Here is a 27,588-nt window from a genome sequence, read left to right on the forward strand (position 1 = left end):
GAGTTTTTTTTTCTTCTTCTAATTTTCTATAACTTTTTTCTACTTTATTTTTCCACGATTCGACTTTTTCTTATATATATTTATTTACTGTTTTAATACAATATGGGTTTTTTTTACAGGAATTTACGAGCTAATCATTAACTTTGTTCTATTATCCATTCCTTTTACATATACAGAAAAGTTGTACTACTTATGCTTATTCAGTTGTCAAGTATTTTTTTCTCTTTTCCTTTCAAGAAAAAAAATAAATAAAAAATAAATACATGATACACTTTTAGTATTCATCCATCAATCAAAGTACGATATATTTTTTTTTTTTATTCTCGTATCCTATTCATTATTTTTTCCTTTCCCCTATTCAAGTCCTTACCATAATCAATTTAATTCTCGCATTCCTCTCATTCCGACACGGTTTAGTTCATTCATTATATTTTTTGTTATAAAGTCTTTTCTCCCTTTAAAAATATCTATCAACTCAAAGCATGAGTTTCTTCTTATATATCATTTGTTATTCATCATTTCCTTCTTTACCATAATCAATTTAATTCTCGCATTCCTCTCATTCCGACACGATTTAGCTCATCTTTCTCTCCAGTGTGAGTGCATTGCTTGGCTACGTGACTCCTGCTCCCCCTTGCTGTAATTACGGCAATGATACGGCTTGTTTACATTGTGATAGCCTTGCATTGCGCCTTTCCAACGGGATAAGGGGAAATTATGTAGTAGTAGTAGTAGTAGTAGTAGTAGTAGTAGTAGTAGTAGTAGTAGTAGTAGTAGTAGTAGTAGTAGTAGTAGTAGTGGTGGTGGTGGTGGTAGTGGTAGTGGTGGTAGTGGTAGTGGTAGTGGTAGTGGTGGTGGTGGTGGTGGTGGTGAAGAAAGGGAAAAAAGGAAAAGGAAAAGAAGAAAAGGAAGATGAAGATGAATTAGAACAAGAACAAGAACAAGAACTAAAAGAACAAGAACAAGAACAAGAACTAAAGAACAAGAACAAGAACTACAACAAAAACAAATAATAATAATAATAATAATAATAATAATAATAATAATAATGACGCACGGCTTTCAAAAGGTCATCGTGATCTAACAACGTAAGTCATAATTCGCCAAGCCAAGCAAAAAGAGTGAAGGAACCTTACCTGACATCTTTTCAGGAGGAGGAGGAGGAGGAGGAGGAGGAGGAGGAGGAGGAGGAGGTGGTGGTGGTGGTGGTGGTGTTGAGGTAGTGGTATGCAAAATCAGCTAAACTCTCTCTCTCTCTCTCTCTCTCTCTCTCTTACTCAGAACTTACACTCGAATTTTTTGTCTGTCTGGAGCTGAATGTACACACACACACACACACACACACACACACACACACACACACTCTCTCTCTCTCTCTCTCTCTCTCTCTCTCATACACACAAAGCAGGTATATTTACCAGTATATAAGTAGTAGTAGTAGTAGTAGTAGTAGTAGTAGTAGTAGTAGTAGTAGTGATGATGGTGATGATAGAGACGAGGAGAGGCGAAAGGAAGGAGGGAATGGAGGGAGGGAGGAAGGGGTGTGGTGTGTGGCACAAACCAACGTGTACTGAGTGAGCACGGCACACACACACACACACACACACACACACACACACACACACACACACACACACACACACACACACACACACAGACAGACATTAAACAGAGACTCTTCACATAACCACGCCCACCACCACCACCACCATCACCACTACTCATTCACCACTATATTGAAATTTATCCCTTTAGCACTTAATCCCGCACGCACGCACGCACGCACGCAAACACGCAAGGAATCAAACACACACACACACACACACACAAATTACGCCATCAACTTAACGAAAACACCGTGAAAACTTAATATCCCACATGACGTCATTCGCAAGGCTACGCGGGAATACTCCAATTTTCCCGCCACTTTCCGTCGTCATGGCAACCCGAGATGTCTGTAGTGTGTTCCCTTCCCTTTGTTTACATTAGGCGGCCCTTCCAACCTACTTCCCTCGCTCACAATTCTTCGTTATGCACTTCAAGTCGTTCTCTCTCTCTCTCTCTCTCTCTCTCTCTCTCGCTATGACTGAAGTAGGCGAATAATAAAGGCTTGCTATTTTAACAGGCAGGGAGGGAAGGAGGGAGGGAAAGTGTGTGTGTGTGTGTGTGTGTGTGTGTGTGTGTGTGTGTGTGTGTGTTATTCACCACGGTCGTCTTCTGCTTGTCACCCAGCCAGTCTTTCCCCTACGGAAAGAGCTCAGAGCTCGTAGTGACCGATCATCAGGTAGGGTGTGTGTGTGTGTGTGTGTTTCACGGATATTTCGTTGCCGCATTGCTTTTTTTTTGGAGAGAGAGAGAGAGAGAGAGAGAGAGAGAGAGAGAGAGAGAGAGAGAGAGAGAGAGAGAGAGAGACTCCCCTTTTGCACAATTCTTCGTTATGCTCTTAAACACACACACACACACACACACGGCCCGGTAGCTCAGTGGTTAGAGCGCTGGCTTCACAAGCCAGAGGACCGGGGTTCGATTCCCCGGCCGGGTGGAGATATTTGTGTGTGTCTCCTTTCACGTGTAGGTGCTGTTCACCTAGCAGTGAGTAGGTACGGGATGTAAATCGAGGCGTTGTGACCTTGTTGTCCCGGTGTGTGGTGTGTGCCTGGTCTCAGGCCTATCCGAAGATCGGAAATAATGAGCTCTGAGCTCGTTCCGTAGGGTAACGTCTGGCTGTCTCGTCAGAGACTGCAGCAGATCAAACAGTGAATCACACACACACACACACTTTGATCTTGCTTCGTTACCAATTACAAACAAGACACTCCATATTAACACTAAAAAAATATTAAAAAAAAAAAAAATACAAAAGCTAAGTAAATCCCAAAACGCTATTCAATTGTCCACTATAATCGAGAACATAAATAAATTAATAAATAAATGAAGGCAGAATAGTAACTTGATTTCTCCTTACGCTCGTTCTTAAGACTCGTGTAAGTGAGACTCGCGCACTGAACACCGATAGCGAGAAAGGGAATGGCAGAAAATGTAAACAGATGAAAGCAAAGTCAAACACACAAGGACAGTATGAAGCGTCCCTTGGTTTGGTAAGTTCGGTAAATATACAAACACTTGACATACAAAAATATACACCAACACATATTGAGTAAAAAAAAAAAACTTATTGAATACAGTAATAATAAAACTCACCTTCAGGTTAATTAGTCATATATATATACACCTGATAACACACAATAGTTAAAGTACACAGATTTAATAATAGCATGTAGTCATTTGTTTTACATTTCCCCTCTCAAGTCTGTTAATCCTTTCACTGCACCAAATGCAATGTATGACCAATGAAATATCTATGAAATTTCTTATAAGCATTTACAAAAAAGAGAGAGAGAGAGAGAGAGAGAGAGAGAGAGAGAGAGAGAGAGAGAGAGAGAGAGAGAGAGAGAGAGAGAGAGAGAGAGAGAAAACAGCAACAGAGAAAAACAGCGACAGAGAAAAACAGACAGAGAAAAACAGAGACAGAGAGAAACAGAGACAGACACACAGAAAGACAGAGACACACAGGACCCATTAGTTTCACCTCTGCAAAGTTTGAGAAATGCATCTTTAAAACTACCATAAAAGAAATAAGCCTTTTTAAAAACTGCAGATGGTTATGTAAAATAGTAACCAGCACTGAAAGGATTAAAGGAAGATATCACATGGCAATAGAAGGAATTAATTTACTTATCTTAACACCTGACAGCTTTATACATGATGGAAAACAAAAGGCAAAGAGTGTTAGAGTGTGTTACTTAACTGAACTTAGACTACTAACCAAGGCTGCACAGGTGTTGGCAAGAGTTAATGAGAGGAGTTACCTTACCTGCCTATACCTCAAGTCTGGCAGGTAAACAACAAACACCTGCTACACACACACACACACACACACACACACACACACACACACACACACACACACACACACACACACACACACACACACACACACTACCAAGACTCATTTACTTTCCCAAACACAGCCTTGCAAAAGTTTCTGTCACACCTCACACTCTCTTTTCATCTTGACATACCTCCTTTAAAATGTTCCTTAATGCTTGAATGCAGTCTCTCTCTCTCTCTCTCTCTCTCTCTCTCTCTCTCTCTCTCTCTCTCTCTCTCTCTCTCTCTCTCCTTTAAAACTGACAACAATCCTCATTTTTAATTCATACTAAGCAAAAAACATGTTTATATATTACAAGACCAAATACTAAATATAACACTAAAACAAAGATAAATTTCCCGCTACCTTTCCACCTCTAAAAGCACACACACACACACACACACACACACACACACACACACACACACACACACACACTTCTAATCAAACCTTCAATCTTTTCCCCTTACAGCAAATACAAACTACAGACACAGACCTTCAATAAACACACCTAATGAATAGATACCCACAAACCCACCTAAGACCAATTTACACCTGGAAAAGCAAAGCAGGGGTAAAGAATAGATTAAAACACTACACAGCCCTACCATAGTGTTACCTTAGGGGCTGAAACATTAGGCTAAGCTCTCAGTCCCCACCAGAAGGCAGAGAATGAAAGATAAGCACAGAAAAAAAATGTATAATGAGGGCTGATGGTGAGGAGATATGCAAAGTGGTGTTTTTACATGCGTATTTGCAGTAGTGGAGGGATGAGAGAGAGAGGGATGAGAGAGAGAGGGATGAGAGAGAGAGAGAGAGAGAGAGAGAGAGAGAGAGAGAGAGAGAGAGAGAGAGAGAGAGAGAGAGAGAGAGAGAGAGAGAGAGAGAGAGAGAGTAAAACCAACCCCACAACATAAGTAAATGCATAATAAATATTTTGAAAGATAAGAGAGAGAGAGAGAGAGAGAGAGAGAGAGAGAGAGAGAGAGAGAGAGAGAGAGAGAGAGAGAGAGAGAGAGAGAGAGAGAGAGAGAGAGAGAGAGAGAGAGAGAGAGAGAGAGAGAGAGAGAGAGAGAGAGAGATACACAAACACACAAAGACAGATAAAGAAACAGAAGGCACAGTAAAGAGAGCAAATAATGAGCTGAAAGACAAGGAGAGGAGAGGCAGAAAGTAAAATAAGATGCTGGGAGGCAAAGAACAACATCATAACTCAGGAGAGAAAAAAAAAAGAGAGAGAGAGAGAGAGAGAGAGAGAGAGAGAGAGAGAGAGAGAGAGAGAGAGAGAGAGAGAGAGAGAGAGAGAGAGAGAGAGAGAGAGAGAGAGAGAGAGAGAGAGAGAGAGAGAGAATCATTACTAGCACCAAGCATTTACAAGTCAGCAGAGGGAGTGAGAGAGAGAGAGAGAGGGAGTGAGGGTGTAACATAGAGGGTCCTTGTCTTTCATTTCCTTCCTTCTAATCTTACACTACTTTCTGTAATCCAAGGCACAGATGTTGCACCACTGCCCACCCAAAAAAGACTCCGCTACACATGACACATTGACACACCCTGGCTATGTGGAATGGTGATGTGATGGCAACAGAAAGATACGTATGTGAAGACTATTATTATTGTTTATTTATTTATGAGGGAGGTAAAGTGTTCAGGCAAATTGTAACTGAAATATACTTGATTTGTGAAGGGTTTTGTAAATTACTGAATGGTAAAATGTTGTTCTTTGTTGTAATATATAAAGGTAACATTCTCCTATTCTATTTGACTTGTCTCTATAAGGAAAGTAAAGTGTTCAGGCAAATTTTAACTGAAAATGTTTGATTCATGAAAGTTTTGTAAAATATTGAATGGTAAAAATTTCTTCTTTGCTATAATATATAAAAGGTAGCATTCCCCCTATTCTTTTTGTCTATCAGGAAGGTAAAGTGTTCAGGCAAAGTTTAACTGAAAAAAATGTTTGACTCATGAAGGTTTTGTAAAATATTGAACAGCATAATTTTGTTCTTTGTCCTAATGTACAAAGCCAGCATTCATATTCATAAAGAAACTAAAAAAAAAAAAAAAAAAAAAAAAAGAAAACTAATCAAACACTGACTCAATATCAACACTTAATTTTGATTCAAGAATTTACAAAGTTATGAACTGTATAATTTTGCTCTGTCCTAATATATAAAGCCAGCATTCATATTCATTAAAAAAAAAGCTAGAAAATAAGAAAACCCATCAAAAATACAAATCAAGTTAATTACACTCTACAATTCCTTCCTAAAAACAAACTAACCAATCAACACATACCTGAACACACCTTACCCCAAAGCATGCCAAATGAAAAGAGCAACAAGAACCCACCACAGAGCACCAGAGGAGACCAAAATAAATGCAGCAAGTACAAAAAATATGCCCCAAAGAAGAAAACAGAACAAAAAAACATATCAGGCAGCAAACTTACCAGCACGGGCACTAGCGTACGTCCCTGCAAAGAAAAGACAGGATGGAGGTGTGAGTGAGGGAGCAGGGGACAGCCGCCTCAGGGAAACCCACAAGAGGGGCACTCGCCACCTCTAGGGCCCGGCTAAGTCTATGGTGCAGTGCCTTGTGCGGTGGTGCGGCACTGTTGTTCCTCGGTGCTCCTGGCTGGTGTGGTGTGGTGTGGTGTTTGGTGGTGTGAAGGGTGTGGTGTGGTATAGTGTGGTTGAAATGGTGTTGTAGTGTGGTGTGGTGCCTGCAGTGTGTTAGTAGGTGTGTGTGGTTGATATGGTGTTGCAGTATGTGAGTAAGTGTGTCTGGTTGAGTGTAGTGTCCATATAGTGTTGCGGTGTGATGTGTGGTATAGTGTCTGCAGTGTGTTAGTAAGTGTGGGTGGTTGATATGGTGTATGTGGTGATGGTTATAATGTGTTAATAAGTGTGGCTAATATAGTGTGCTTATGGTGTTGCAGTATGGTGTGTGGTGTGGTGTCTGCAGTGTGTTAGTAAGCATGGCTAGTTGGATGTGGATGATAGGGTGTTGTAGTGTGGTGTGTGGTGTCTACAGTGTTTCTAAGTGTGTTTGGTATGATGTGCATGACAGTGTTGAAGTGTGGTGTGTGGTGTGTTGGCCAGTGTGATGGTTTCCTATGTGTCAGGATGAAACTGCAATTTGTTTTTCATGCTGCTGATGTGTGATATAGTTCCGAGGATAAAAATTTAGGGTTTCTTAGTGCTGGGATGAACATGTGATCTGATGATGTGAATATGATGATCTTATGCTTTTTTGCATGTGTGTGTGTGTGTGTGTGTGTGTGTGTGTGTGTGTGTGTGTGTGTGTGTGTGTGTGTGTGTGTGTGTGTGTTTCACTGTTTGATCTGTTGCAGTCTCTGACAAGACAGCCAGACATTACCCTACGGAGCGAGCTCAGAGCTCATTATTTCCAATCTTCGGATAGGCCTGAGACCAGGCACACACCACACACCGGGACAACAAGGTCACAACTCCTCGATTTACATCCCGTATCTACTCACTGCTAGGTGAACAGGGGCTACACATGAAAGGAGACACACCCAAATATCTCCACCCGGCCGGGAATCGAACCCCGGTCCTCTGGCTTGTGAAGCCAGCGCTCTAACCACTGAGCTACCGGGCGTGTATTCACCTAGTTGTAATTTTACAGGGCCTGGGTATCATACTCGTGTGGCCCCATCTCCTTATCTACACACATCCAACTTTCCTTTAAAACTATGCACATTCCTCACTGACACCACCCCCTCACTCAAACTATTCCACACCTCCACACATCTCTGTGGGAAACTATATTTCTTCACATCCTTCAAGCATATTCCCTTGGCTATCTTTTTACTATGCAATCTCGTAGTTCTATTTAAATTTTCCTCTCTCAACATCATTTGTTCATTATCCACTTCATCCAAACCGTTCAACAGTTTATAAACCTGTATTAAATCTCCTCTTTCTCTTCTTTGTTCCAAGGTAAGCAAATTCATTTCTTTTAATCTCTCCTCATAGGTCATTTCTGCCAATTCCGGAACCATTTTTGTTGCCATTCTCTGCAATCTCTCCAACTTCCTTATATGCTTCTTTTTATAAGGGGACCAAACCACCCCAGCATATTCCAATCTTGGTCTAATTACCGTACTAATTAATTTCTTCATCATATCTTTATCCATATAATGAAAGGCTAATCCAATATTTCTAATCAAATTATGTTTCTCCAAACATCTTGTCAATATGAGCCTCAAACTGCCCATGGTCTTGTATTATCACTCCCAAATCCTTTTCCTTTTCCACCTTTTTCAACACTACTCCTTCACCCATCTTATATGACCCTCTTGGCCGTCTTCCACTCTTCCCCATCTCCATTACATGACTTTTGCTCAGATTAAATTCCATCTCCCACCTCTTGCTCCACTCCCAAATCCTATCCAGATCTGCCTGTAAAATTTCACAATCTTCTTCACTCTTCACACACCTACACAACTTCGCATCATCTGCAAACAAATTAATATAACTGTTTACTCCCTCTGGCATATCATTAATATGTGTGTGTGTGTGTGTGTGTGTGTGTGTGTGTGTGTGTGTGTGTGTGTGTGTGTGTGTGTGTGTGTGTGTGTGTGTGTGTGTGTGTGTGTGTGTGTGTGTGTGTGTGTGTGTGTGTGTCCATGCTTGAGTGTATGTGCATGCATGTGTGTCTTTTTCAAGAACAATCACCCGGAAGGCACCGAGGAACAACATGCTTAGCATTCAGCACAATGTTTACTTGCTGAGAACATGGGCAAAACAAAACAACCAAATAAAAGAGGCTTGCACAATATTAAAATAAACAAACAAACACATATCTAGTTATCTCTGCATAAGCTCACAAATATAATTAATGCTAAAACACGTGAGGGTTAGAAATAAACAGACAAATGCCAAACCTAAATGCAGTCATTCATACACTGGCCTTACATCTTAACCCTAGTGGTCCGCAGTGCAAGGTTCCTGCTTAACACTGGCCGGGGCACAGTGCTCTGTGACCTCACCATGCAGGGACGCAACACCCTGGAGCCTGCACAGGCAGGTCAGGGCAATATTGGAAGCCTTCAATACCATTTAGTTGTGCTTTGAAATATTTTTTAAACTGTACAGCACAGCAAAGGAAACATTTCCTTGTCATGTTCATCTGTTCTGTCCTTTATTGGAAACTGCTTGATAAATCATGGCAAAGCAAGAACTTCAAGTCATGATGTCACTGTGTGTGTTAATAATCAAGCATCAGAGTTAAAGCATTCCTTGCATTTACCTTGTTAGTTAGTTCATGTAGTCTGCTAGAACCATCTCACACCTGCTCCTTGGAGCAACAAGGCTAAGTGTATAGAGTCAACTTACTTTCACAACTATCTTCTTCCATTTCCAGTGCATTGGGAAAAAAAAGGGATATGTAAAATAAAACAGCATATATAAGTTTGCATAAAATGAGACCTCCTCTTATAGAAAGACCAAACAATAATGACCCTAACTTATAATTCATTAGTGGTCAAATTTATCCATGCAGATAACAAGAGATGGAGGAGACTGGGTCAAGGTACAGGGTATTACCATGATTAGTAATGGATCTTACTGGTTGCTCAAATATGTCACAGATATTCAATGAAAATAATAAGTACGTCCAATGTAAGTGCATTTATTTGTGACATACACTACGGGAGGTGCAATAATGGTATGGAGAGATTACTTAGCTGGTCCTGGTAAGGTAAAGTTAGGTTCTCAGACTATTTTGCTACGCTGGGTGGTTGTTTGACCTGATGACGTACTGCAGCCAGTAACAGCAATGCAACAGATAAATTTGTAACTTCACTTCTTAATGACAGATATCAAAGACACTAAGCCTCTGCTCAGAGGTTGGTCAGGTTAGGCTGTGTTGTGCTGACAGTCCTGTTCAGGGATTACACTGATGTTAAGAATTTTAGTTTCTTGAAAATTAAGTATGTGTGCTCGTATTACATTCAATTCAGCAAAACGCAAATGTACAACACACAGCATATTGCACGAATGAACGAGACCAACCAGTGAGTGCGTGAACACTCAGAACTTATTTTACCGTGACCAGATGACTATCAATTGCCTCAGTGTTACCAGCACTCAGACGTGTTGCTGTCCACGGTGCACCAAACCCTCGCCTCCACACTCCACAAGGGAGAGGTTTGCTGCTCACACAGCCGCTACATTACAGTGAAATGATGAAGTTAGTTATACCAAACATGAAGCATTGAGTGTTACAACAGCATTTTACTTCCTGGCTTTGTTTAATCTAATTGTAGCCCAGCTAGTGTTGTGATGCCATGACTGACCCATCCTGACCTTTGGCTGGTACAATCTTAGCTACTAGCAACTCCAAAGGTTATATCAAATTTGTCTGGGCTTGCAGTAAGTTAAGTTCCACAGTGACATGGCTAGTATTTCTGCCATGCAAACATCTATTCAGAAGGAAGGAGACCCGCGCTGCTGGGTGCACAATACCCGCCATTACACCCCTCAGCACTTGTTCCTCACAGCGGCAGTGGAGAGTGAATGCCATGTGGACTGTGACCTCAATACACACAGATCCTTTGTGTTGGTTAGCTGGCCAAACAAAGAAATGCCACACATCTTGAACCACACTGAGCTCCTTCGTGCGGCATTTCATAGCCAGTCTTCCCCTGGGCTGCCCCTCACTGCCTGCCTAAGCCACAGGTGAGGCCTAAGCTGCCGAGGCACGTTTATTACACCTGGGCATCACACCTCACCTGCTACACCTTCATTAAAACGCCTCACCTGACACCAAGCACGCGCGTCACATCAGGGGAAGGAAATAAAGGCAGTGGGGAATGATTCAGACACAAAACACAATCCAGGACAGCGTCAAAATAATAAGATAAGGCTGACCCCTCCCTCCACCCTCGCCTTTCTACTTTAAAATCCTCTTTTTTCACTCATATCCACAGCTTACCCACGCCTTTCCTCCACACCTTCCACATCTCCTGCACTCCACTCCTCGGAAACACTAGAAGGAAAGTGCTCAATTACCTGGTTTGCTCATTTTCTGGTGTTTTTTGGTGATTTGGCCGCCAACGATCGAACGCTCCACTTGTTTGTTGACACTGAGAAGATGAGGCGCGGGCTGCGTGACTTTAAAACTGTATCTCATTAACACCTTATTTTATGCTTCCTTGCTCCTATACTGTCTCGCAATGGTGCTCTTTTATGGTTTCCTGTTCATTTGTGTGTGTTTCATGCATATGGATCGTGTTTTGTTAGTGCTTTTAGGTATTTTTGTGTGTGTTCTCATTTCTCCTGTTACCGTTCCCTCAGGTGGTTGGCAAGAAATGTTCTAAGTTGCCTGATCACCTTATTAACACTGTATTTCAGGGTTCCATACTCTGTTGATGCATTGCAACAGGGCTCTTTTGAATTTTATTGTTCACTAGTTTTTTTTTTTTTTTCAAACTAAGATTATTGCGATTTTTTTTCCATGTCAGCTTCTCTCATAGTCCAAGAAAAAAAAATATGTTTAGCTTTAGGCAATGACAGCTACCATAGAAAAAAAAAAAAAAGTCTTTTGTTAGAATGATGGATAGGAAAACTACTCCAAGTAGTCTAGTGACAACTGTAAATGCCTCAAGGGAGATTGCAAATACATGAACATTGGCAGCAGTCAGTATTACCTACATAAGTAACATGAAATGCTAATGATAAGCAGCCTCCCATTATTTGAAGGAAAACTACAAAAAACCCTTCTATTTCACAAATAACATGTTTACTCTTTATTAGAAATTTTGTATTAATTTTATGGTGGTACAAAAGTGATAAAAGGACACACATGCTATACTTCACAAAGCACCATTAGAGCTGCAACACAGCCATCTGATACTGTAACCAGTTATGTATGAAAGACACGTACATTGAAGATGTATATACTGTTATGTTGTGAGTACAGTGATGTGTTATAGTACAAGACTTCAATCAATACAAATGGCTACAACTTAGCACAGCTTACATTCATAATAATTCTCCCTTTATGAAACATTATACATGAAAATATACTTATAGAACAGCATGTTTCTCTCATAAACTTTTAATCACATCATTCTTCCTGACAAAGAAAAAACAGTAAATAGGTTAAAATTTTCTTTCTAAATAACAAAAAAATAATGAATCCTGTGATAATTTGAAATACTACTAGAGTGGTTTCCTCCCTCAGCATAGGGGTGGCAGCAGAGGTGCACAGGATGCTGGATACAGACTGTGTTCTCATCACCCATGTCAACATTCTAAATACTGCAACACTTAAACACACATGAAATTCTAAGTTCTAAAAATAATAATATTTTCTTATATCCCTACATGTCTTTTTGTATACTAATAATAAAGAATAAATATTTACCAGCAGAAATAAGCAACAAGTATATTCCTGCCTGAGCAGCTTGCACTTCTGGAGGTTGTGGCACTTACATAATATTACATAGCACAAGGGATTCACAGCTCTGGTATGGCACATTATTGATACAGAATTGAACCATGGAGAACAACCTTGTATGGGCTTCCTCCTTCATAATGGGTACATATACTGATAATCACATTTCTAACAGTATTCATCATTACCTGATTAAAGTGACAATACTATACAGCTTACCACTATACTTTTCATCTTATAAAAGTAAAAATACAGCAGTACAGTGTTCACCTTCTAAAATCACACTAATAGGGGCAGACACCATCTGTGAATCCTCAAGCACACCCTGGCTTAGTTATTGCACACACATCACTAGGTTCTATTGCATCTTTGTTGTGGTATAAAAACATTAAAGCAGAAATTATTAAAACTGGCACTACACATAATTCATGTAATTATGGAGTAAATATCTTGATAGATTTTTTTTTGTATACATGATAAAAAGTATTACCTGTGAGAAATATTGCACACAATTCTCCTGTTGTGAATGACTGGTGACTATGAAATATAACTAATACCTATGACAAACATGCTCTCTTTCTCTCTCTCTCTCTCTCTCTCTCTCTCTCTCTCTCTCTCTCACACACACACACACACACACACACACACACACACACACACACACACAGATGGAGCTACAGATGTATATCATGCTATTTTAGTGTGGAATATTCAATGAATGTCACAAGCACAGAATACATAGAATTCACCAGAATATTTTTGGAAGACATAAAATAGGAACAATTTTATATTTACTAAACTAATTCAAAGTAAACTGACTTAAATAATTATTAAGTGATTTAACCCTTTCATTGCTAGGCAATCTTTTCACAATTACAAACAACTTATGAAAAACTAACTCACATACTAAAATTCTTAAAATAATTCTATAACCTTTAAGGTATAATTTACCTCTATTCTCTCTTTTCTGTGGCCATACAAACATTTCCTGCAATGCACTCTCTCTTAGAAGGCCAACAGTGACAGTTAAGGAGGTATGGAACACAACATTACATCCTCAGAGCTACTCAATGTCTTTCAGTCACACCAGCTTGCCTGCACCTGACTTGTGTGTGAGGCCCAGTAATGCCCTGCAGTGTGTGTGTGGGGGCAGGTTTCTTTGGATTAGATTCAAATAGCACATAACACACATGTGAAGGCAAGTTAATCAATACTTTCAAGGCTACAGTGGGTACTAAGACTTGACAACAGTATATGTCTGTAACTGTTTTCTTTCCTTCTGTGGCTAAGTTAGTGTGTTTTTAGGTCTTTTTCAGCCTTAATTGTTTTACCTGACAGCTCAGTACTGGTCCACATACTCTCTCTGTATCACAAGTCATGCAGTGAACCTTGTTGCTTTATATACTGTGTGATTTTTCTTCACCACTATAGCTACACAATGAATGCTATTACTTTGGAGTGGCATATAGACCATTCTTAATCATTTGTAAGGTAAGAATTAAGCTGCTCAACACTCAGAGCTCCTGCTCCATGCCTTCACTTCACATCCTAACCTATCATTTGGAATTACTTAGACCTTTTACATAATGGTAATTGCAATATATAATTCTACCATTAAAACTCATAAAAAATTACCATATAGGCACTTATCAGGTTCTCTCTCTCTCTCTCTCTCTCTCTCTCTCTCTCTCTCTCTCATACATCACCAGTACCTTTTCTTATTTGGTTCAGCTTCACACCAGCAAGGCTGGGCTATGGCGTGGTGCTGCAGGGACAGTCACTTCCACCACACACACCTGCCTTCCTTCACACCAGGCTTCACACAGGCTTCAGCTGGTGGCCTTCAGGTGTTGCCGCTGGCTTGGTGCTGTTGATCAGGAAGGTCCGGGCATAGGTGGCAAACATGAGGAGCCTGAAATGGATAACAAGATTGATTTTTTTTTTTTTTTTATGTAAGAGAGGAAACTGGCAGAAAAAAAGGCCCACTTATTTACCAGTTCCCTTAGAGATAAGAAAAATAAATAAATAAATAAATGAATAATAAGATGCAAAAATATACAATAATGAATAGCAGGGTATGAAAATGAACTGAGAAAAACGTATCTGATTCTGATGTCACACTAATCATTTCTGTAAAAAATACCTACTGTTACAATCTCACTGCCACAATAGAAATGGTAAGCACTCACAATAATTCTGTACTTTATGTCATGTGCTTGTTCTAAGGAGAGATGTAGCCAAGACAATGTTTCATGTGGGCTGATGGACTTATACTATTTGATCTAAGAGACTTTTTGACTCTGCCTGTGAGTGACAATGTGTGGATGGCTTCTTTTTATTATGCACAAGAGAGACAGACAGAATGGTTTATTTAGAGGAGGAGGAAGAGGAAGAGGAAGAGGAAGAGGAAGAGAAAGAGAAAGAGAAAGAAAGAGGAGGAGGAGGAGGAGGAGGAGGAGGAGGAGGAGGAGGAGGAGGAGGAGGAGGAGGAGGAGGAGGAGGAGGAGGAGGAGGAGGAGGAAGAGGAAGAGGAAGAGGAAGAGGAGGAGGAGGAGGAGGAGGAGAACAAAGAGGACACAGCCACATAGAAAAAGGAGTAGAAGGTAATGGTGATGGCAGAAGATAACAAAAGAGAGTAACACCTAAAACTAAATAAAAATCAAGAAAATCAAGAAAAACTAATATTATGAATGGAGTGCTTGCTAACTGCCTCTTCCAGTAAAGAAAAGAAAACCATGTGCATGGGTGTGGCATCTTGTTTGAGCTGCCCTGGCAATATGCACAAGAGAGACAGACAAGCTATATATGTGTATCAATTTGCCCAATACAACACTTAATGCAAGAGTTACCCAATGTTCTTAATGATTCGTCCCTTATTCTAGTAGTCTCCGAAACTCCCTGCCTGCTTCAAGAGGGAGGTTTTATGACAGTTTATTATTGTTCTTGCTCTCTGTTCAGGGGACCAGTGCCTCAGTTTTGTCTCTTGTTCCTAATCTTTTGTTTTACTTAATCCATACCTAAATTCCACAAAGAATAAGTAAATACATAAACAAATTCATTCATTCACAAGTAATACAAATAAGAAGAATAATCTGTATCACCCAGAAGGAATAAACATCCACTGTTATGATACTACTACCACCACTACCACCATGGAACCTAACCTAACCTAACCTAACCTAACGTAATGTAAACCCAACCTCACCTAACCTAATGAGAGAGAGAGAGAGAGAGAGAGAGAGAGAGAGAGAGAGAGAGAGAGAGAGAGAGAGAGAGAGAGAGAGAGAGAGAGAGAGAGAGAGAGTGCAACACATAAATAAATAAATACACAAATAAATAAATAAATAAATAAATAAATAAATAAATAAATAAATAACCTAACCTAACCAAACCTTAACCTAGCCTAACCCAAACCATCTTAACCTACCACTACCACCTAACCTAACCTACTAACACCACCACCACCACCACCACCACCACCACCACCACTCACGCCATGGACACGAAGAGGAACGAGAGCAGGATGAGGAAGCCAAAGGTCTCTCTCCGTGGCAGGATGATGAGCAGGATAGAGCGCAGCAGGTCAAGACTCTGGTTGAGGGAAGACTGCACCCCGTTGATGGCCCCACGCTGCCCATCCTCCACCCCCTCCTGCAGGATCTGGGTCACTGTCAGGTCAGCCAGCCACAGTCCTGCAAGGTTTGGGGTACTTTAGATTAGTATTTGGTGTACTTACTACTATTATTACTACAACAACAACAACAAAAACTACTACTACTACTACTACTGCTGCTGAATAAAAGAAAATTACCTCACAATATCTACAAGGATACATACTAGCATATCCAAACAATTATAGCTACATTTGCCTGCAGAGTTAGCTTGCACTCCCGCAATCATTACAACAAAGTATAACCAATCTTTAAGCAGGCAAGAAGTAGCAAAGAATAATGATTTTATGACTGAAGTGCTGTGGTGGTGAATTGTACAGTGTGGAGTATATCAGTGTGTTGTTTTGCGTGTCAGTATCGGTAGCTGTCAGGGTATAACTTACGTCTTGGGAAATAAAATTAAAGGATACAATTCATTAACTTCAATAATTCATCATAACAATTACTTTATTACCACAATACTACAACAACAACAACTACAAGTACAACTACTACAATAACTACAGCTACTACTACAACTACCACCACTACCACAACCATTTCACCAACACAAACCACTCACCAAAACGAGACGTGATAACTCCAGTCATGAAGAGGATGACGAACGTGAAATCCTGTTGCTCTTCCTCCTCCTGCGCACCACCAACAGACTCCAGCTGCTCCATTTGCTTCTCTAGGGTTGAGTTGAAGTCCACCACTAGGCTGCGGGAATCACCAAGCATTGAGGAGGCATTGAAGGCGTACTGTGGTGTGGGTGGTGTGGGTGGTGGGGATGGTGAGACAGATGAGGCTGTGGCATTGAGCATAGGTGTCTTTCCAGCATTTTTAACGCCATATATGATTGCAGAGGCATCAAAGGGACTCCCAGGGGCAAAGACAGACGCCACGCACAATATCAGGCACAGAGTCTCACAGCAAAACCCCACCAGGCCTGTTTTTACCAAGCCAACCTGCCAAGGGATTAGGAGTCTTGTCACCAATCACCTATCCTTTCCTCTCTTACACTCTGTATTTAAAAATGTGAGAGAGAGAGAGAGAGAGAGAGAGAGAGAGAGAGAGAGAGAGAGAGAGAGAGAGAGAGAGAGAGAGAGAGAGAGAGAGAGAGAGAGAGAGAGAGAGAGAGAGAGAGAGAGAACCTTAATAAGTAAACATGCTAAGAAAAGAAAAAAAGGAAAATCTGTACAATATTTCATTCAGAAGTGAGCAGCACGACAGCACTGACCTTCTTCCTCAGCAAAGGGAAGGCGAGGGAGCCAAAGATTCCAAACAGAGAAGCCACGGCCGTCAGCAGACCCAGTACAGTCTCTGACACTCCAGAGTCATACACAAAGGCTGTGTGTGTGTGTGTGTGTGTGTGTGTGTGTGTGTGTGTGTGTGTGTGTGTGTGTGTGTGTGTGTGTGTGTGTGTGTGTGTAGACAGATACTTAAGTGAGTGACATAATACTAGCTCATATTTTACAGATATTCAAGCAATGCATACGGACAGTTCTATACAAATCAGGGACATCCTTGCAGGCCATTCCTCAAAAAGAGCAATATCAAAGATGGGGATACTGATGATGACAATCTATACTGACCAATGCAGTATATAGAGCCATTACATTAAGAAGAACCCTACAGAGATGAGTACCTAAGAGACATTTACATACATACAATACATTCATGAGATCCCCTCACACTGTAACCTCCAGAACTCAGTAGGGGAGAAAGGTCCAAACTTCATTGGCTGCACACATACTTACATACATAGCTCTGGGCTACTTGACTATATGAGAAGTTTAAGAATGAAATCTGTTTATGTACAATCTTACAATGTCATGCAAACATTCTCAACTCTTGCACCACACACCATGCAATGAAGCCACTTTTGGGATGTACAAATGGCAGCATGTAGCATCTCTTCACACTACCACATCCTTCAGCTACATTTGTTTGTTTGTAGTGTGCCAGCATCAGGACAAACAAACGATAACAGGACTAAAAGTTGAACACCCTTGCAACCAAAGCACATTATAGGCATGGCACTGTTACACTGAAGTAAATACATACACACACAATTATAGATGTTATGCATATATATATATATATATATATATATATATATATATATATATATATATATATATATATATATATATATATATATATATATGCAACTAAGTATATAAACAAGTCATATCAAAGAGACAATTTGGGTTCAGGACAGGATGGTCATGTATGTTGAACTTATTAAGCTTCTACTCGAGAGTAATAAAAGGACTGGAAAACAGAGATGGATGGGTGGACACAGTATACCTGGACATAAAAAAAGGTTTTTGATAAAGTCCCTCATGGAAGACTACTTTGGAAACTAGAGAACAAAGGAGGACTGCAAGGAACTTTGTTAGAATGGACAAGGGATTATTTGAAGGACAAGGAGATGAAAAGTGTGATCAGAGATTCATACTCATCTTAGGATAAAGTAGCAAGCGGAGTGCCACAAGGGTCAGTGATAGCCTCCACTATGTTTCAGATTTATGTAAACGACATTTACAATGGGATAAATAGTTACATTAATTTATTTGCTGATGATGCAAAGTTGTTAAGAGTTATCAAAATAAGGGAGGATTGTTTACTGTTACAGGAAGATATAAACAAGATCTATGAGTGGAGTAAGAAGTGGAAGAGATGTCACATAATGGAACTAGAATAAAGCAAAAGAAGACCTGTATAGAATTATATGATGGGAGAGGAACAAATAAAGAGGAAAGATCTGGGAGTGATTATACAGGAAAATCTAAACCCTCAAAAAACACATAAGCAAGATATTTAGATAAGCATATAAAATGTTGACTAATATAAGAATGGCATTTCAATTCATAGACAAAGATATGATGAAAAAAATCATTACAAGCATGATATGTCCAAAGTTGGAATATGCAGCTGTGGTATGGTCTCCGAGCTCTACAAAAGATGTAAGTAGATCAGAACGGATACAGACGATTACTACAAAGGTGGTGCCGGCACTAAAGGACCTAACATATGAAGAACGGCTGAAGGAAATGGGACTACCAACCTTACAAGATAGAAGAGAACGAGGAGACCTAATAACAATATACAAGATAGTCAATGCCTGCATTGAAAAGATACTCATAGACAAGGAAGACCTGGTGCTGGTGACAAAAGTTAGAAGGACAAGAGGTCATGTAAAGAAGATCAGGATGAGGCAGTATGTGAAGGATATTGGAAAATACAGTTTTCCACACAGAGCAGTGGAGAAGTGGAATGCATTGAATAATGAAGTTGTTACGGCACATAATGTGCATAACTTTAAGAAAAAATTGGATAAATAGAGTCATGAAGACAGGACACTATGAGCCCCGCTCAAACCCTGTACAACACAACTAGGTAATACACACACACACACACACACACACACACACACACACACACACACACACACACACACACACACACACACACACTTACTCACCTCTAGAGTAGTTATCAAAGGCAAGGACGGTCATGAAGAGCAGTGCCAGACCCAGACCAGCATTCCTTACAGGGTGGTACATGTAGGCCCTCCAGGCACTCCAGGCAACTGCAAGGCGCTCCATGGCCCGGCTCATGCCCTGCCCCTCCCGCCGCCTCTGACGCTCCACCCCCACATCAGGTAACTCTTGGCTGCTTCTATCTCCTTCAGTCCCTTTGTTCTCTTCTCCTTCTCCACTCCTCCCCTCATTGCTTACCTGTGTGTGTGTGTGTGTGTGTGTGTGTGTGTGTGTGTGTGTGTGTGTGTGTGTGTGTGTGTGTGTGTGTGTGTGTGTGTGTGTGTGTGCAGGAAGAACGGCACAATTTCAATTACAATCTCTCTTTGAACAGACACATAGTCAACACACAAGCAGTAATCACCACATTGGCACATTTCACACACCTCTCCCTTGGACTTCTGCAGGTGTGGATTGGAGTAGAAGAGGTGGTGGAGGAGGCCATACTCCACCAGGAGGGAGCCCACATTCCAGGCGGCAATGACAATGCCACCCACCATCAGACCGAAGGAAGTCATCACTGCACCCACGATGACCGGCGCCAGCACCTCGGTACTCAGGTCTACAGTTCTCAGCACACTGTTCATTCCTGAGGGAGAAGACACAGAAAAATTTTAATTCATTTCATTAGGAAGGAAGGGAAAGGCAGCATCAACTGTTCCTACCACAACAAAGAAGTGACACATATTCCATTACATTACAGAAATTTGTGGAGACTCACTTGCCAGTTGAGTTTTATCTCGACCACAGATGACAAGGATCCAGTCCTTCTCAATGGCCAGCTTGGAGCCCAGCGTGCCAATCTGTGCCACACACGCTGTGAGGATCACCCCAGCCTGTGGTGGTTCATAAACATACACACATCATACAGCCCCATCATCTGTTCTGCTCTATAGTAATGTTGTTATCTAAGAACAACCAACTTTCATAAAAAGATTCACTATTTCAATATTACCTAAGACTCTTCATACCTATTATATGAGTCACATTATATTCAGAGGAGCTTCAGTGCTTTTAATTTAGCTTTTCATTTTCAAATGCTCATGACAATGGTCTACAGACTACCTAGATTCTAGATCAAGGGCTCTCAATATTTTTCTCACTAAGAACCAAGTGAGTTATAAGACCATTTACCTGAGCCCCCAGTAATCTGACATCAAACAGAATGCTAATCTAGTGACTGACATTAACTCAAAATGCAATGGTATATAGCAAAGAATACTATATGATCAGCCTTCTAAGTGCCCCTGGAAATCTTGTGAACCCTGGGGGTTTGCAAACCCCAGGATAAGAATCCCTGATCTAGAAAGATGCTGGAAATTTAACATCCTACAAAAATAATAATAATAATAAAAAATTGCTTTACATCCCACAAAAAGCTGTTTTTCCTTTTCTTCATTATCTCAACTTTTCTTCCTCAACCTGTCTGTCTTCCTTCCCATCCTTCATGTAGGTAATCTTTATGACCAACACTGTTGCAGCACTTGTCGCTGCAAATGATGCACTATTCAGGTTGTTCTTACATTTGCTTGTGAATAATTGAAATGAAATTTACCCAGGAGCAGCTGGGACATCAGCAAGATGCAGCTTCCCATCTTCATGAAATCTTTGCTTTTTCATTATCAATTACTGGGCCTGGGAAACACAACAGGTAAGAATACCAGCTAATGTTTTGCTCACAGGCTTACCTCACCCAGCACCAGTGCCCATCCATCCCATGCTCTGAAGAGGTCTGGAGAGGAGGTGATGAGCACCAGAAGTGCAGCACACAAGCACACCATCAGGTTCTGCACACTCAGACTCAGTTGCGCCGCTCGGAGCCGTGACGTACGATCTACCCAGCGGCCGACGGGAGCCCCCAGGACAATGACTGTGAGTGCCAGCGCTGCTCCATAGATAGCGGCAAGACGCAGTGACCCTGGAGTGACCTGTAAGAAAAAAAAGTACTTTGATGGTTGTATTTTACTGTTTTAACATCTTTCTGTGGACTATAAGCATATATTTATATAGAATTAAGCCATATTTCATAAAGTTATTTTTGTTAATAACTCTGTAATAGATTCTGTTATAAAACCAAGCTAAAGAAAACCAAAAGAAAGAAGCAGCAAAGGAAGCATACCACACCTCAAGCAGAAAGATTCCTCCCGCAAACATCCACATCCGGTCACCCCACGAGGAGAGGAAGTGTGAAGCGTACACCTGCAGCCGCTCATTGAAGCAGTGGCAGCACCACCACCGTTCCTCCTCCTCCCCCTCCCCCTCCACACCTGCACCACAAAACACACAGTTACAACCTAAGCGTTCACGGAGAAAACGTCGTGATGACACAATGTTACGGTGGCAGGTTGTGGTGGCTGTGTCAGTGCAGTGGTAACTTGAGTGTTGAGAATTTTTGGTGGAGGCCACTACTAATGAGGAAGTGATGCTCAGACAGCCTTGAGAGAAGATGACAATGACTGGTAAGAGTTTTACTGGTTGCTGGGCAGCTGTGGGCAAAGGTGTAGGTGGTGGGTGTGCAATAAAATCTTGGCAAATTTAGTAATATCTTTTAGAATATCATTCATATTGGCAAGAATCAGATAGTTAAATATTACAGGTACAGAACATTGATCTGTTTTACAAATAACTGAGTCACTTCTACCAGGGTTTTTCAAGAGTAATCTCACTATATTGCTAAGATAAAAAAAAAAATACATTAAGAGATACCACTAAATTTGACATGTAATGTTATGACAGCCTGTACTTCCATGATTTCCATTTTAGAGTTTGTCACTTCCCTCTTGGGCTATATACCCACCAAAGCACAGAAAAATAGATCTAAGTTGGACAAATTCTTAGCTAATGGAAGGCTTTGCCAGGCTGGGAACAAAGCCTTTCACCAGATTAGAGGGTAGTGCCTTAAACATCAGGATGGTAATGATTGCCCAAGGTCACTTTAATTGTGGCTTTTGAAGTCCCAGTCACTAAACTAACATATATAACATATCAACAATAAAACGGTAGTCTCTTCTTTCATAAACTACAAAGCAATCAAGGCTGTGATCTATTGACAGTCCCAAGTCAGCACTCACCCTTCCCTGTGGCTCCTCCACTACCCCCAGCATCATCACAAACTGTCGAATTGCCTTTCTCTTCTGTGTCCAAGCCACCACCTCCCTCCCCCTCCCCTAGACCACTAGAGGGGCATGGTGCCACAGCTGCCACCCTGCTCCTGGAGGTATCACCAGACGTGTCTTCAGTTCCTGCCACATTCACCTTGGGGCACTCCATCACTGCTTCACCTGATGTAGCTGTCATCCCTCATCATATGACCAAAGCCTCAGTCACCTGTAATTTTTAAGGAAAAATTATTCTTTTTGCAAATATTTTGGTATTTGTCTAGTACCAGTACTAATTCACTCCTACCTTCATAACTTGTCTCAGCGTCTAGTATTCCTTGTGCTGAGCATTTTGAGCCCCATGCATGTGTCGTAAGTTAATACTTTATAATAACACTGTCCTATAATTACAGAGTATAGAACCTTGGAGCACACTCTTGAAAAGCTCTGAAACCCAGACATGAGTTACATCTTGGCTCATGTAGCCAGTGCACATCGGTTGCATGCCTTAATACAGCATTTGTATTAACCACGAGATTTCTTAAAGAAACCGGTTTTCCAATAGTTATCCTTCAATACTCTTGTCCATTTGGGCCCTTCTTTTATGAGACGCAATGACATTATTTTACATTACATCCACTCTCCTTCCATAGTTCTGTTCTCTTGTTATTCTTCATAACAGTGATGTGGTCCTAAAATTCTTAACACAAATATCTTCTTGATGATCACGTGTTATAACTTACTTATCCACCAAAGCGGGCACCCAGTAGACCCAGCAGTCTCTAATCTAGCACTACACTAGACTGGTTGAGCTTGTCACTCCCACGGGACACAAATGTTGGGCAGTGAAGGTCATGGCGGCTTGCACAATGCGAACCATGGGCCTCCCCTTGCCTCACGCATTGGAGGCGGCACGGGTACCCAAGACGTGTTTACTGTTTACTGTTGTGTTCGATTCCTCTGCTCGGACCTAAAGGTTTATAACAAATTTACCACGGATCTTGTTGAAGATTAAGATGATTATTTTTTTTTTTAGTCCCTACAAGACCGCTGTATTATCCAAATAGCCGATGTATATCATGTCACAATACAACCAGTGAGAACAGATAACATTCTCCTTGATTATCTCTCGACTTTTCATGGTCACGGCCAACTTTCATAATCTGACATTATTCTTGAGCGCATCACAGATAAATACCAAGGTAAACATGAATAGTTAGATAGATACATACATACATATACATATAGTATTCCTCATTCGCTCACTTTAAGGAACACAAGAGAGCTATGAAAAGGTTGCACACATATGTATGGCTAGCATACAGGTGACCATTCTCGCGATGATATCGCCATAATTTATCTCGATAACGATATCATGCCACTCTGTACCTCACCACAGCTGTACTGTACGTCAGTATGCTGTGTGTATGAAGAGAACTTTGTGTAAAACTTTATTAAACAATGTTCATGGCCAGTTGTTGCATACCTGATGGTCCCTGTATATGAGTTGTCTATATAATTCTATCGCATGTGGGTCTATATATCATTATCTTTCACTAGTAAGTCGTTTATATAATTCTCTTTCGCTAGTAAGTCGTTTATATAATTCTCTTTCGCACGTGTTCTATACAATCTCTCGCATGTAGTCTTCGTAATTCACTTCAAGGTTTGTCATGGGGGCGGGTGCCGGGTGGCGCGGGTCATTAGGCCATGGCATGAAGGGCGTGGCCCGCGAGTAGGGCTGGCTAGGAACTGGTTCTGCTTTAATGATTCCACATGAATACAGATGGTACAGATACGCATGAGTTACAAATCACAAATAGTGTACTATAATATAGTGCTTATCTATAAGAATATTATTTAGGAATCCTTGCAAATGCCAGAATTTACAGATGAACGAAGTAAAGTATAATACAATCATGTGTACTGCAGGCAGTCTTGTCTACATTATTCAAAGAAATTACACGAATAATATATAAAAGTTCGTTCATACTGGTCATTGGCCAATAGCAGGCACCGATTTAGTGTTGCCATATCACCATAATTTCTTTGTGCTTTGATTGGTAGATATCCTATGACATCACAACATAGGGTATTGGTGCACACCCAAACCACTTAAAACACTCAAAACTAACCCAAAACACACTCACAACACCACGCGACACCTCAAAACGTCCCCAATTATACTTAAAACTCACTAAAAACACCCATTATACAGCAAATTCACCCAAAACCACCCAAATACACTCACAAACCGCTTAGAACAATCAAAACTAACCAACAACACACTCAATAAACAAAGGAACACCTCAAAAGGCACCAAACCCACACACGTACAATATTCTCTAGAAAAACCACTATACGCTAAAATCACACCCACACACAAAAACCATTTAAAACACTTAAAACTAACATAAAACATACTCAAAACACCATGCAACACCTCAAAATGCACCAAGACACACCTAGAACTCCCTAGAAACACCCAATATAAACCAAAATCACCTCCACACACCAAAACCACTTACAACACTCACCATCATCCCTTACCACACTCAAAAAGCCATGCAACACCTCACAATGCCCCAAAACAAACCTAAAACTCGGTAGAAACCCAAATCACACCCCTCCCCCAAACACACAGCTTAAAACACTAAAAAATAACCGCCCCCCCAAAAAAAAAAAAAAAAAAACACTCAAAACACCAAAGAACCCCTCAAAGTGCTCCCCAAACACACTCAAGACATGCAAATACTGAAACACATCTCAATCCACATACTCAAGGTACGTAAAATATAACTAAAAGGCCTAAACCACACAAAATGCACCAAAAACATACCCTGTAGCACTACTGAACACTCTTAAAACACCCCAAATATATCCCAAAACCAGAAGTATGTATTATAAAGAAATTAAGATTAGATGGGACACTTACCTAAATATTACACTTTGGCTCCTTCTCCTATTACGCCTCTATTTCTCATTTCCTTTTCATCCTCCTCCATTGTTTCTCCTTTTTCCTTCTATTGCTTCCATCTACACGCCTGAGCCTAGAAACACATAAAAACACTAGATGTTAGACAAAGTATTGAGGAAATGACGGGGTGACTTAAGTATTGTGATTTGGCTGCTGCTCCACTTCCTCTTCCCTTTCTCTTTCCTTCTTCCTTATCTTCCTTTATTTCTCCTTTGTTCCTCCTTCTGCTACCAATATCTACACACCTGAACCTAGAAACAGACGAAAACACGTAGAAATCACTAAATATTAGGCAAAATATTGATGAACTGTGGTGTTGGAAAAGAGGCGCCAGCCTGGGGCTATGATTAGTCACTCACTACCTGGGGCTGTGGCCATCAGAGAAAACGGGAACGGGGGTGACTCGGCTAAATTACGTAAATAATTTGATTTAAAAAATGACTTTTAGAAATAACGAAGCCACGGCCGAATGCATAACATTTTATGACGTGATAAATATTTAAACAAATTTTCAAAATATCAAAATATCCCCAGCTCAATTAGTTTAAAAAATATGTCTAAATTAATTACGTTAGAAGTATAAAACATTTTCAACAACAACTTTCCTAATACGTCCTAGAAAGTCAAGCCATTTTCACTTGGAGAGTGTTTTAACACATTTCACGGAGTCTGAGCTATCTTTTAAGGCATTCTACAGCGAGTTAGACCTAGATGCAGAAACGTGAGCAAATAAGTTAAAGAAAAATAAGACTTTTGTTCAACAGCAACAAACAACATTTCAAAGTCCATATATTTCATTGAATAGATTGATTTCACACTTAAAAGAGCATAGACAATTCTCTGATACCATAAAGGCCTACTTATAGCTTTAAATAAAAAAGCTCAAAATGGGAAATTGAAATTTTTGAGCGTTAAAAGCCTTTAACATACGCCACAAAACACCACTAAACGCTACATATTTGCCCAGTACAGGCGCGAAAAACACTTCAAATGCAACGAAACATTTATAGAAACCATAAAAATATACTGTGGAAGCGTAATATTACCGTTAGGAAATATTTGAAAAAAAGTATTTGACCCCGCAGGCTGCCGGAGAGAGGGTGATGGCTGGGGGGACCACGGGGGGAGGCAGCCCGGAGGCAATACCGGGAACAGCGGTGGCGGGAATCCATATGTTGCCTTTATCCTTTCACCAAGCCCAAATTAAGCCATATAGGGAACTTTTGACCATGGGATATGAAATGATAGACTGGTGGCTGCATTCTGACACATGTTTGGCTTACGATAAGTGAAGGAAACAAATATCAGCTCTTAATACTGACGCCTTGTATTTATAATACTCGTTATATCTTTCACCTTTTAATATATGCATACTGTTTTCACTCTCATATGTAAAGGAAACCTAAAAATAAGTGAATGGCCTTATAAATACCTTTAATTGATGAAAATAAGGCAGTGTGGAGGGTTGTGGCGAAGGCTTGATGCTGCTTGAAAACTCGGTAATATATACAGCAACACTTCACTTCACTTCACTTCCCTTGTGTGTGTGGGTGGGGGAAGTGTGTTTACGAGTGTTTTCGGTAAATAAAAGTGTTTCTTTTTTTTTTTTAGTCTTTATAACTGTGTGTGGGTTTGTGTTGGTCAGTATAGCCCACCGCCACCACCACTGCCACCACAAGACTGCCGTTTTAACCAGTAGCAGAAGGTTATGTCTGTGAAGGCACTACGTGTCTAAAATAGTATGAATGTCTACGATAACTATCTATTATTAAATCTATTATCAATGAGATACTTTACTTGTAAAAATATCACATAATAATTTACTGGTTATTGTGAGATGTTTCTCTTGTTATCGTGTCCAGCTTTGGTTATTTGTAAAAGCAGTATATATATAAAATTGTATCTAGTTGTGCAGCGAGTGTTGGCAACTCCTGCAGGACAAGAAACGAGGTGCTTAATAGGC

At 40.5% G+C, this 27,588-nt stretch overlaps 2 protein-coding genes across 5 annotated transcripts in view; both read right to left on the bottom strand.

Moving 5' to 3' along the window:
• The window catches only part of LOC123511793 (septin-7-like), a 94,593-nt gene extending 83,600 nt beyond the window's left edge, over positions 1-10,993 (bottom strand). Inside the window, exons 1-3 of one of the 3 annotated variants that reach the window (XM_045267800.1) lie at positions 10,966-10,993; positions 6,378-6,401; positions 3,753-3,754 (exon numbers count right to left, since the gene is read on the bottom strand). In XM_045267800.1, the coding sequence (XP_045123735.1) occupies positions 3,753-3,754; positions 6,378-6,401; positions 10,966-10,978 (39 nt within the window). In that variant the 5' untranslated portion in view covers positions 10,979-10,993. Of the gene's footprint in view, positions 1-3,752; positions 3,755-6,377; positions 6,402-9,288; positions 9,326-10,888; positions 10,920-10,965 lie in introns of those variants that run through there. The other 2 variants (XM_045267802.1, XM_045267799.1) reach the window with 2 other exon arrangements.
• A 685-nt stretch (positions 10,994-11,678) lies between these two features.
• LOC123511796 (solute carrier family 40 member 1-like) lies at positions 11,679-27,251 on the bottom strand. 2 transcript variants are annotated; one of them, XM_045267812.1, is made up of 12 exons: positions 27,058-27,251; positions 25,584-25,698; positions 22,622-22,877; positions 21,675-21,817; positions 21,239-21,478; positions 20,272-20,386; positions 19,937-20,139; positions 19,496-19,751; positions 17,246-17,355; positions 16,586-16,973; positions 15,846-16,044; positions 11,679-14,264 (listed from the first exon to the last, which is right to left on the bottom strand). In XM_045267812.1, the coding sequence occupies exons 3-12, from the start codon at positions 22,845-22,847 to the stop codon at positions 14,171-14,173; spliced, it is 1,974 nt and encodes a 657-aa protein (XP_045123747.1). In that variant the 5' UTR covers positions 22,848-22,877; positions 25,584-25,698; positions 27,058-27,251; the 3' UTR covers positions 11,679-14,170. The 2 variants fall into 2 exon arrangements, with proteins under 2 accessions (XP_045123747.1, XP_045123746.1); XM_045267811.1 differs by lacking the exons at positions 25,584-25,698; positions 27,058-27,251 and adding an exon at positions 23,392-23,583.
• Positions 27,252-27,588: the final 337 nt, after the last annotated feature.

This window comes from Portunus trituberculatus, chromosome 32, assembly GCF_017591435.1.
Source record: "Portunus trituberculatus isolate SZX2019 chromosome 32, ASM1759143v1, whole genome shotgun sequence".
Lineage (NCBI taxonomy): Eukaryota > Metazoa > Arthropoda > Malacostraca > Decapoda > Portunidae > Portunus > Portunus trituberculatus.

Excerpts from the sequence above, each read along its gene's own strand:
- LOC123511796 (XM_045267812.1), bottom strand. The coding sequence starts at position 22,847 with ATGACAGCTACATCAGGTGAAGCAGTGATGGAGTGCCCCAAGGTGAAT. Across the intron at positions 20,387-21,238 it reads GGGCACTGGTGCTGGGTGAG|GCTGGGGTGATCCTCACAGC; the intron begins GTAAGCCTGTGA and ends GAACCACCACAG. Across the intron at positions 19,752-19,936 it reads TGCAGAAGTCCAAGGGAGAG|GTAAGCAATGAGGGGAGGAG; the intron begins GTGTGTGAAATG and ends ACACACACACAG.